The sequence below is a fragment of the Ptychodera flava genome, chromosome 2, assembly GCF_041260155.1.
Source record: "Ptychodera flava strain L36383 chromosome 2, AS_Pfla_20210202, whole genome shotgun sequence".
NCBI lineage: Eukaryota > Metazoa > Hemichordata > Enteropneusta > Ptychoderidae > Ptychodera > Ptychodera flava.
Genome location: NC_091929.1, coordinates 20,242,251 through 20,254,543, shown reverse-complemented (window position 1 = coordinate 20,254,543; position 12,293 = coordinate 20,242,251). Strand labels below are relative to the sequence as shown.

The 12,293-nt window shown below is 35.7% G+C and overlaps 1 protein-coding gene across 1 annotated transcript; it reads right to left on the bottom strand.

Annotated features, from left to right (window-relative positions):
* Positions 1-306: 306 nt before the first annotated feature.
* On the bottom strand, positions 307-12,045 carry LOC139116515 (growth arrest-specific protein 2-like). The gene is made up of 7 exons (XM_070679132.1): positions 11,893-12,045; positions 8,971-9,112; positions 7,542-7,663; positions 6,648-6,789; positions 3,391-3,587; positions 2,827-2,928; positions 307-1,630 (listed from the first exon to the last, which is right to left on the bottom strand). Exons 2-7 carry the CDS (start codon positions 9,095-9,097, stop codon positions 1,454-1,456), a joined length of 867 nt encoding a protein of 288 aa, XP_070535233.1. The 5' UTR covers positions 9,098-9,112; positions 11,893-12,045; the 3' UTR covers positions 307-1,453.
* Positions 12,046-12,293: the final 248 nt, after the last annotated feature.

Sequence of the window (12,293 nt, the reverse complement as noted above, 5' to 3'; positions counted from 1 at the left end):
AATAATTACACAAAACAAAGGAAACAGAACTAAATAACAACTGTATCAATATATTCATGAACAGACTATACACCAATATGTTTGAATAAAAATTATTAAATTAATAATTAAGTGCATGTACAATGATCAAATTACTAAAATGAATCTGATAATTATACAGTATTTATGAAATCATAAATAAAAGTATTGACATTCTCAAGGTGTACTTTATAACAATAATTAAAGAATTTTTCCAACTATGACTTAAATATTGACAAGCCAGGTACAGACAAAGTATATACAAAAATATCTTTGGTTGGGTTTTTCTCTTTCATTTTGTTGACAAAAACTGCAACTGGAAGATTATTTAATCCTGGAATATAAGTTAGTACTCCTGAGAAGCAATAATTTCTCTGTTTCCAAAATTCATTGAAAATGGACATGGTTGCCATGCCTACAGAACAACGAAGTCAATTTGTGTACAGAAGTTGTTATAATTTTTTAAGATTATGTCCATTTAGATCCTACTATAAGTTTGTTCAGTTCAAAACTTAAAGTTGCTCATATGAGATTCAACTCTCTGTGATATATCAGGTGCCTTTAGAATTTAACAATAAATAATTGAGGCTATTCTTGTAATTAACCAACAATATTAAACTAAAAACAGTGGACTTTCATCAAATGCAGAGAATAAAAAAAGTTATGTGAAAATTTCATAAAAGTGTCATAATATTCATTAGCGTAGGTACGATCAATTTTCTCCTTTTGTTTTCCCTGAACACTTTCTCTTGGTAAAAATATTATCTCGTCCCTAAATTTAAAATCACTGACTTTCACTAAATCAGTTCACTGACAAATATTTTAAAAAACATCTTCTTTAAAGACTGCTGTTTCTGTTGTGCTAAGCGGCAAAGACTTCAAGTCAACAGAAAATCTTCTCTAAAATCAGTATCATAGTAATTCAAATGTGTAAGTCACGTTTTATATTCACGATTAAAAACTGAAAATACAATTATTCTTTGGACCTCTCATTTCCTTTGCTCAAAATTTTACTGAGGATTTACGACAACAGTGCGTCATGTACATGTAAATATGATTGTAAATTGCGATACATTTCTAGGTAAATTATCTCATTTTTCTCTCATTAGGTACTGTTAACTCATGCCAGCACTTTCATTACTGTTTGTGGATCATTATTAAAGATATACAGACAGCAGACACATAATATTGTAGCCGCATTATAATACTAATTTTACTTGATTGTGTGTACAAACAATTGGGTCACATGATCATTTATCTATACTTTATCAACAATTCTAGGGACTCTCCTGCTGGGTAACATTTACATCACTTTTAGCCAATCACAAAACAGCTACACAAAGCACCCCTATCTTCCTGGAACTTTTCTTTAATTTTTTCTTCTTTCTACAGCCTTAAAACTTGCATATAGGTTTCACTTCAGATTGATCACTACTTAACCTGATGTGTCCTTCTTCTTGTAATTGCCATTAATCACCAAATATTCTTCTCCGTCCTCTGCTTCTGCTCTCTGCACTTTGATCATTCGGCACGGGTCGTGCCTAGACAAGAAATGGTCCAACGTGTCCCAGCCGCCACCAACACGCACCATCACATGTTTGCCTTTCAGCATCTTGACAAAGAAAAGAGGGAACTTTATGCTTTGACATGATTTGTAATCAAATCAGTACCTACAGTCTGTACCATAAAAATCCTATCAATTCGACCAGAAAAAAATAATTACCATTTTAAATAGTTGAATAATTAGAGAAAATTAACAAAGCCAAAATAATTTATTGGTTGAATAATTAGGGATTTTAAATTTTTTGACGGTTCATAAGTGATATGTGCTTACCATCTTGAATGATTTAAACATATGAAGGTGACTTTACTGAAGTTTTGACTTAACATTCAGTGCTGTATATTGTATTTTTATGCATATTTTATCAGAAATAAAATGTTCAAAACAGCTAGTCATGATTTGTTGGTCAAATTATTACAGATTGCGAAAGAGTCCCAATTTTCATCGGTGGTTGAATAAATAAGAATAAAATAAAATTAAGTTTTGACAAAATTGGGTGTTGACTTAATAGAGTGCTTAATTAATAGGGGTTTTATGGTATCATTTTGGTTTTACTGCTAAAATCTGGGGATCAAAAAGTTGCTGCTCATCAAATCTGTAAGATTACTTCAGCAATCAAGAGACAAATGTTCTTTCATTTTGGGGGTAGGATAATCTGTCCACCCTAATTCCCTGTAAAAAAGTCCACATTCACCATTCATCAAAATGCTTTTGGGCCAAACCATGGTGATGAATGGGTTAAATACTATAATTTCAAGCAGAGAAAACACAGAAGCAGATGAAAAGGTATTTGCCCCTTTGTTCAATTGTTGTACTGTCCACGTCTCTTCTCCTCATCATCGCTAGGCCTCCACAATGCAAAGCATGGATGAAAGTTTTTACCCTTCAACCATCATGGTTTGGCCCAAACCAATTGTTATCAAGATCAAGTGTGGACCTATTTACAGGAAACTGGGGGTGGGCAGGTTCATAAACAGCAGAGCTATATGAAACTGTCAATAGGGCCACACATTTTGCCTTCAGAAACAATCAAACATTTTTGTTGTACATTATCATGAATATTATTCTATAAGTGTCACTGCTTTTTTACACTATATTACAACATTGCAGTGGATAGACACATTATTAAAGTTTACAATAAGCAGGAGATCAGTTCACCATTGTCTGGTAATTATTGACCAAGTCAGAGATGTGCATAATTTGAACTGTAGACAGAATAATTGTCAATAATACATTAGACAGCTTACCCTGACAAATACAACTTTGCCACCGACGTTGTACCTGCCTTCGGACACTTTGCGGACATCGAATGGTTTCATACATTTGCATTGCCCTGAGATACGACGGACCTGAAAATGACAAGCAATAAAATATGCACATGTAGAAACTGGAAATTAACCTTCTCAAACTACCAATACCTACCCTCTTTCCAACAACTGTATCATGTCAGCTAAGATTTTGATCAAACCGAATCGTACAAAGCAACAATTTTGTTTACAGTGAAAATACTAAGTGGTGCATTGGGTAACATTAAATGCTGTTTTACTATCTACACCTGGTAGATACATTGAGATAAGTTGCACTGCAATCTGTCCCTGTGGTGAAATATTGCTGAGCTGGTGACAGAAACATTGAGAATTGTAGCTTTTTCTGAGGTATGCAAGCCCCCTAGGAAAACTCACTTGTCCTCATGAAGAAGCTCTGGACGATCGCCAGTGTTCTTACGGAGTGCTAAAAATCTGTATGTTACATGTAGCTTTCATCAACTGGATTTCACAACTCACAGATGAGCAATACATGTTGTACTGTACCTCTTGGTCAAGTCTCTGTGCAGCCGTCAGAGGTCTTTTTTTTGGTGTTTTTGAAGCCGACACAGGTCTGCTTTCTTCCTCCTGCTCAATCTCTTTCTCTAGTTTCACCAGCCCTGGCGGCTCAATTCCAAATTTGGAGCCAATCCTGGCTAATTCATATATACAAACCAATACATCGCGTGGTTGTTTCTGCAAGACTGGTGAAACAACACAAAATATTCAATAATGTACCTCTTTTGATAAGTACACTACTATACATACATACTAATAGTGAAAAATAATTTGGGTAGCATTAAAATTTCAGAGAAAGGAAATACCAATATTGAAGTAGTTTGAGCCTCAAAAATGAAGGGTGTGAACTTTTTGGTCAAACTTTCCTAAAGCAAACTTTCAACCATTCCTGCAAAACCAAGAATTGAAAGTTTGATACTAAATAAACAAATAACTCAATATTTACTGATGTTTGAAATTCAAAATGGCTGCCATACCTGTGTTGTCTCTGTTTGGAAAACAAAACTCTTGATTTTCATAAAACTAAGCCAGTGTAAACTTTATTTTCTCCAAGAGCTTCACAATGAGCCCCCACAAGTAATAGGCAAAAAGACTATTGTAGAAGTTTGAGTACGAATATCTATCCCTTGGCACATATTCTAACTTATATAAATGCAAAAGTAAATTAAAGCTTGTACCAGGAGCGTGAATTACTGCAGTTGTTTCTCTCTCTCAAGATAACTCTATTTTTGGATGTTTGGCCAATATTGGCATTTAACAATATGGATAACAACAAAAGGTTATGTATATTGATCAAAGATTGCCTGAATTCAATAATACCTGGATACTGAGACCTTTCCACACTCTTATGCAGGTGGCAGGACTACTTTGTCACGAAGCTACTAAAGTACTATTGGTAAAAGGCAGTGTGTATTCGTATGCCTCAAACTTCAACCATGGATCATTTTTCCTAGCTGTACAATCTTACGCATGAATGTTAAAAAGGAACATCTTGCAACAGAGTTGAGGGCTGGGCAAAAGTAAGTGAGTGTTGACACAGATAGCAAAGATTGTCACAAAATTTTACACCATTCATTTTGACAGCAACGAGGCAGTGGCAATACATATCCCATAATCTTATGGGCTGAAAAACCTCTTTACAAACAGTTCACCATCACCATCCTTGAAACCACTCTCTTTTCATATGCTAATTATAATTATATTTCCCACTTTATGATAATTACAAGGCTATGTTGTCTACATACATGCTTTGCAATAGACTCTCATACTCTGACAATAATCGGTGGAATTTTCAAACTTGTAGCTCACTTTTGTTATATTATGCAGAGTATACTTTCCTTGTTAGTTTAACTACAGGTATTATCCCAGTGTAATGCCTTCTTGCATAAATGCTTCACAGTGGAAACTTGCCTGACATAACTCACTGAATGGAATTTCAAGCTTGATTTGACTCTGTTATGTCATCATACAGAGATTACTCCATGTGGTCATGGGTAAACCATGAGAGTTAATCTGAGTCAGAATATTCCAGTGGTCTGACCATTCTCCCTGGCTACAGCTTTTTTCTGCTCCATGAACCCACACAAAACTTTTAACAGAAGCTGTTGTGTCATAAAGGGTTCTGTGGTTCACGATGATTGGTCTGACAGATAATTATCAAACTGCACTTGTATGATACAGAGTGTTTGCAGTCTATTCTTTGCAGGATAACTGAATGTAATCTTTATTGATTTTGATTACTGGACCAAAATATGTACTTTAAAAATATAGTTGTATGCTAATCCCTGCACATGTAATTAAAACCAACATAAGGGCATATAGCCTGGATGTATGTTGTTCAGTGTATGCAAATTAATGTCTCTTTCACATATGGATTAAAAAGCAATGGGATGATGTAATTTCAAAATGAATGAAGGAAAAACGCACCTTGCGGAGGGATATTCAGACTCAAATTTTTACAATTGTTTCTGATCTACCACTTTGGACTCCTTTTAAAGGTCAGAGCGTAAGAAAAATTTAAACAGTCTCAACTTTTTGAAAATTGAAAATTTTATTTTACCTCATAGAGTAAACTAACACAGAGATAGTGGCATTTTGAATCGAGTTATTGGAAAGCTTAAATCTTCACTAATTTGCCTCTCTGGTACCAAACTTTGCTCAGTGATCCCTGATTTTTGTTCTTGATGAGGAAAGTTTGGGCAAAAGTTTTAAGTCCTTTACTTTAAAGGTGAATACTACCTTAAAGGGACAAAGTCGGCCATTTTTCATGAATTTTGTTTGATACGAGATACTATTTATATTGTTTGACATGTTGAAAGATACTGAATAAATGGGTAACCATGCATATATTCGACCCCGGTTTTACACAAATTAAATGAAACCATTGCAAAAATGATTCATAGTCATGACCATTAATTCATTTTCGCGATGGTTTCATGTACCGTGTCTAAAACCGGAATCAACTATATGGATGATCACCCATTTATTCAGTATCTTTCAACATGTCAAACAATTAAGTAGTATTTCGTATCAAAGAAAATTCATAAAAAATGGCCGACTTTGTCCCTTTAGATGTAGTGACATTCCAATCATACATTTTGTTTGACTACAGTCTGTAAAGTTTGCTGGAATTAATCCCATAAAACACAAACTACTTTTTTGTTGCAAAATCATTGTTGTGATTATTCTCAATATAAATTTACAGAAAATCACTGATGATTAAAAGGACCTACGTTGCCGCAAAATTTTCAAAGAAAAGAGAGATTAATTAATACCAAAAAAATACACCAAAATTACAACCATTTTCAGTAATAGAGCGCGAAGCCACTGCAGAGAACTGCAATAAAACTGCTTACACTAATTAGTTTCAGCTGTAGCCGTGGCCACTTTGGTGTTGAACAAGGCTACTTGATACAGACAAAAAGTCTGCTTGTACAAAGGCAAAACTAGCTCTGTATGAGGCTCGAGTTGTAAATGAGTTTACGATTGACACCCTGTGCTCAAGATTAACATTACCATGTAACATTACCATGCACTGGTCCATGTACAAATCTTTTTTATTTCAACTTCCCCAGACGAACTGTCTGCATGGGATATACAATGTTGTCGACTTTCCCTGCATGCAGCTGGCTACAGCTGAAACTAATTCGTGTGATCAGTTTTATTGCAGTTCACTGCAGTGGCTTTGCGCTCTATTACTGAAAATGGTTGTATTTACAGCAGTGAACATGCCAAACTTGACTTACCAAGACCTTCAGATTCAAATAGACAAGCCTCTGGCACACCAAACTGTCGACACCATGAAAGAAAATTAGCAGTGTTGTCCCTTGCCAGAAATGATTCTGGTCGCGCATTCTGGCGATATTTTATCTTTACCTTGGGTACGTCCTGCAAACACGAGACAAAACAGTTACACAATTCCCTTCAGTCATGCACTGCTAGTCTTACAACTTGCTTTCCATGCGTCTATTTTATGTAAAACATAAATGACTCATGTCAAACCAAGCAACTTTTGTACAGGGATTGTAAATTAGAGTTGAAAAGTGCTTTTTACAAACTCAAGGATTGGGTTGTATTTCTCCTTTGTTTCATCTGACTTCTGAGGCAAGCCTTTTAACTTACTGGTTTCAAATACAGTGGGTTAAATTACCCTTTGGGGATTACATTTATACGGTATCAACATCCATGGACCACGGGGGAATGCACCTATTCGTGTGGCTATGTAATACTACCGTACATTGGGTAAACTTAAGATCTTTGAAAGTCAACAACACCATTACTCTTGCACTTTGTACTCCTATGAAGGACAGACATTAAATTTTAATTGACCACAATAAAGATGTATATGTTTTCTGAAGTACACATCTGGGAACTAGCAAAGGTCGATCAGAAACTTTGGCGATTTTTTGTTGATTGACCAAATGAAAACAGCATGCCTAATAAATTTACTTCATCCATTTTGAAGTATACTGAAAATATGGTAGGACCGACCTTCATCACAAGAGACATAAAACTTTTTTATTTGGTCTCATTGGCTTTTAAGTGCCAGACCAAGGCGAAATACGCAATGTAAACAAAATGGTAGACTTGTCGCTTGCGTACATGTGTAAATGACTGCATTCAAAATAATTATTACATACTTCACTGAAAGCTCCATTTTCCTTGCTTTCTTCTGCTTTCTTTTGAATAATCTCGGCAAGCTTGCAAGGAAGTACACCAGTGCTGAGAACATCATAAAAATTCTCACTTGTGACTTCAACATCTGTTGAAAACAAACCATAAACCTATAAAATGAGACTTAACAAAGACGCTATCAGTAGACTGTAAATGATGAAAACAAAATACTAGCAAAAAAATAAATGTTGATTAAAACAGGGAAATTTTAGAGATTTGTGGTATCCCTTTGCAATTTTTTTTTGTAGAGGTTGAATAAGAAAAATAAAATATTTTTGCTATGCCGTAATTCAATATCGTGATTTCAATAATACTGCATGCGCTACTGTACACGTACTGTACTCTACACCAACAAGAACATGTAAATCCATTTTACTGTATTTCTAGGTTTGAATCTAATCGTTCATTAGATCATATTGTTGTACATTCACCGTCACAATGTGACTTAATGGGTGATATTAATTCACTGTTGGACACACACATTAGATAACCAGTCTCATGACTAATGGAATACTGGAGCAAAAGGTTATCTCTCTCAGCATACAGATTGTATCTACAACATTTGAACACTGGATATTTTGAATTTATACATTGTAACTTGAGAACAGAAAAAATCTGTATTTTACAAATGTTTGAAGAAAAGTTATAAAAATATACTAAAAAAATACCTCAATGAAGCTTTAATTCATTGCTGTAGTTAGCAAGCCACATCAGACTAAATTGCAGAAAACCTGTCAATTGGGAAATTTTCTCCCGATTTCGATACCACTAGCAATGTGTCGTGTATTTTGGTACAGCTGTCCCCATTACACTTTTTCCTTTCAGAATTCTCATTAGGAGAATTTCAGTGTCCTACATGAGTAAAAGTTTCAAAAATGTAACCATTATCATACTCCTGCGCATGTCTTTGATCATAAACAGCACAAATGGAGTTGATCCAAGTGGCTAAAATACACACATGAACATGCTGATACATTTTTCTAAATAGGGAAACGTCTACTAAATTGTGCAGAACTATATTCTTTCAAATTAGTCTTCATATTGGGAAAAACTCGCCTGATGGGGGTCATTTCACCCGTTGAATGCCAAAATCAATTTTTGTCACCTTTATAAAATGTACCCAAGTCAATTTTTTTCAGATTTTACAAAAATTTTGATGAAAAACTGTAACCAATGAAATGTGATGTTCGTTTGGTCCAAAATTATCAAAGCAAATTACAGAAAAATTCATAAAAATTCTTGAAATGTTACGATAAAATTTTGGTAGGAAAAATTACAGCACTCAAAGGGTTAAGTTTCCATCAACATCAGGAGAAATCACCAGATCAGGTTTTCTCCCATTTGGTCTATAGTGTGCCTTGATGATACCGCCATGGGTCATGTACATGTACTCACCGAGCAGTTTAGACAACCAGTCAGCCAAGTCCTCCTTCAAAGGTGTCAGACTTGCATCAGCGGACGCCGCAATTTCTTGTGTCATGGCCATGGAACCGCCTTCAGCTCCATTTTGATTGCCATCCATCTTCACATCTAATTTCTTTAAAAAAATTGAAAGCCTGATGTTAGATTTAAACTTAATTTATCCAATATTTTTTTGCATTCTTCAAGTACAGAACATGTTACTTGTGTCCGTATATCATCAAATTTACATTGCATTTTGATCTTAATTGATGCAAATTTATGCCTGTACCATACGGGTATAGAATATACAATCCACTTAAAATTTTTGACATATCTTTTGCCAATGTCATTCACCTAATCAAAGTATGCCTGTGATGAAATCAAAGACATGCTTTCTTGATGATCTGGCAGCTGCTTCTGCAAGTGACAGTTCCAGAAATTCAGAATCAGAACAATTGCCTGCTGACTTGAAGAACTACAGTTAAGCTTCAAATCACTTAATGCAGAGTTTAAAATAGCACCACATGTCGCAATACTGACAGGTACCGTCATGCTGTGAGAGCAGTATAAAAATAACCAAAATTTCAAAATTTTAGGAATGAAATGAGCCAGACGTGATACGTACAGTAATCAATTTTATATGAAACAATGAACCTAAAGATTTACATATACCTTCTCAATTTAACAAAGCCATCAATCAGCAACATTATTTCTGTAGCGATTCACCAATTACGACCAATTGTATGAATTAATTCAGGAGGTAGACGCAAGAGACAATGTGGAAACATATTGCTGAGTGTGTTTACATGTGCTGGTACCATTACATCTATAGTGTTTTGCTGATGCAATTTGGAATAACACACACACAGCCACGTCACTAGAAGGTCACAGATTGGCACCAACACTGGCATTTACTCAAAAAGAGTTCCTGTGTGTGGTGTAGTAGACTTTAGTTTTTAAGCAGCCTTCCACCCCTGTTTCTGTGTATATGGGTTGACCCACCCTATAGAAAAGAATTGGGATTTTTCAAGAGAAGTCATAAAAGGCTTAAATTAACTAAATACCCAATTAGCTGTAATATTTCAGTGTTCACTGTAATATCTTGCATGCTTGTTGACTTGTCTACCAAGCCTGTATGTGTGTACAGAGTCAAACCTTGTTGTTGACAACTGAAATTTGGTTTAGAGAAAAATTCCTTTGTCAACCATAACCTTGCACATAGTAATACACAACACATTACATTGACAAGGCTCCAGGTACTAGATGTATGTCAGCATACTTTCAGGTTGAATATCAAAATATGTATGATTAAAAGGGCAAAAAAGGATGAAAATTTATCAAAAGTTATTGCTATTGTCACTTTGAATAAATTCTCTTTTAATTTTACTTTCAGATTCATTTGGGATCTTCTTATGAATTAGAATTCAATTATCCAGATGTTTGCATCTCCAAACATGCTTACACTGTGTCTCTGTCAATGCAGACCTAGAGATTACACTATAACAGACAGACAAGTGAAATCATTTATACACATATAATTTCAAGTGTCTATCAAATGGATGTACAAGATGCACAGAAAAGCATTGAAAGACCTGAAGTTCACATAGAGCTAGAGCAGGGTCACATTCAAGTTCATGATTGCTTGCTAGTACTAGTGCTATACGGAATCAAGAAAGAGACAATTGCATATTTCCTAGGATTTTCTGAAGTCAAGACAATGGAACTGTCAATCCCCAGGATTAAGTTTGTTCTAGTAAGAGTATTTAGCAGATGCCATAGCCTGTTCTGTTTTCCATTGAAATTGTAATCTGACATGGAAATTTCCTGTCAGTCAATCTGTTACCAGCTGGCACAGAATTTCTATAAGAACACAGCATAGCACATGTATCATTACAACAAGAGTATATGCATATCAAGAGACTTGGTGAAATTTTCTGTCCTAAAAAATGTCAGTATTTTTTGAATGCAATGAAGTGGCGAGACACAATGCTTGGCCAAGCACGGAGAAAAGTAGTGATTTTGCAGTATCTGAAAGCTCTTTTAATGGCATTTTAAGGGAAAAAATGAGTTTAGCAAACATTAAAAACTGAGCAACGGTTCATTGTTGTTTTATGACCTGAGAGTCAAGCTCCAGGTAACTGATTAAAAGTTCTAACTTGCGCCAACAACAATGGTATGTTCTCAATAAGGTACCGGTACGTAACGATGATGTACTGAATGTACATGTGCAAAACAGTCCGATACCTTCTGTACACAGAACGTCCACACTCTTCAATTTACGGTAGCGTCGTATGCAAGTCGACACTTCAACACCCATAATGTCTGTTTGCTCTATAGTCTGACAGCTGTTGAATTACAACGGGATTGTTTATGTGTCTCCTTCAAAACATAACAACACCCTACACCCGAATGGCTCAGTCGACGTTTCTTTATTTTCTACCTCAGTCCATCAATGCCAAAAGGAGGTAGGCCGGCTGAACAATAATGATGCTGGGGAATGACAGTGCATTATTGTTATTCAAACTGCCAATGTTCATTGTTATCGTAGTTCAATGCCTGCAGGTTGAGTTGAACGAACGTAGATTGAATATATAGCTGACTAGATACTAAAGCTATCAGTAAACAAACGTCAGCCTTGATTAGCGCAATGCTGTCTCGGTCGGTTTCCCGGTGGCCCAGTCGCCTTCACAATCATTAACTGTGTGAAACGATTGTCTAGAAATGAGGCAGATCTTATTTCAATTTTGAGGCTGCATCGAAAGACGCTGTATTGATAAAAACAGTATGGCGACAGGAGCAAGTTATACTCCATGATGGAGCCCACGTACAGCAAGAGTACCCTAACAGGTGGTTCTTGTCGACATGATCTCGCAACCAAACGAAAGAAATCGTGGTTATACCTCTTGCTAATCTCACCTTTCAAATATCCCTTTCTTGAAGCCTGATAACACTTGCGTCACTTGAACACGCATATTCGTTGCGTCGCTTTCTCAAGTGGGAGGTCTGTCTCCGACGACTCTCATTCAAATTCTGCCGTTGTTTATCTTAGCTCAATATTCAAGACTTCCGTTTGTCTGTTGGTTGTTTCCTCAGTAAGAAGAATCGAAGGCAGCTGGCTGATTGCGCAGCCTCGCCTCGGATACAGGTGACAATACATCATGATTAGTCCCATGAAACGGTCACGTAAAACGCAAAGATTTAAAACAATGTGGGAAACTACAGGTAAATTATAAAAGAGCTACAGCTTGACACCATCTGTATGGTTTCAACTTTGACCGACAGATGACATAAATTTAAATTTAACAGAGATCAGCGGC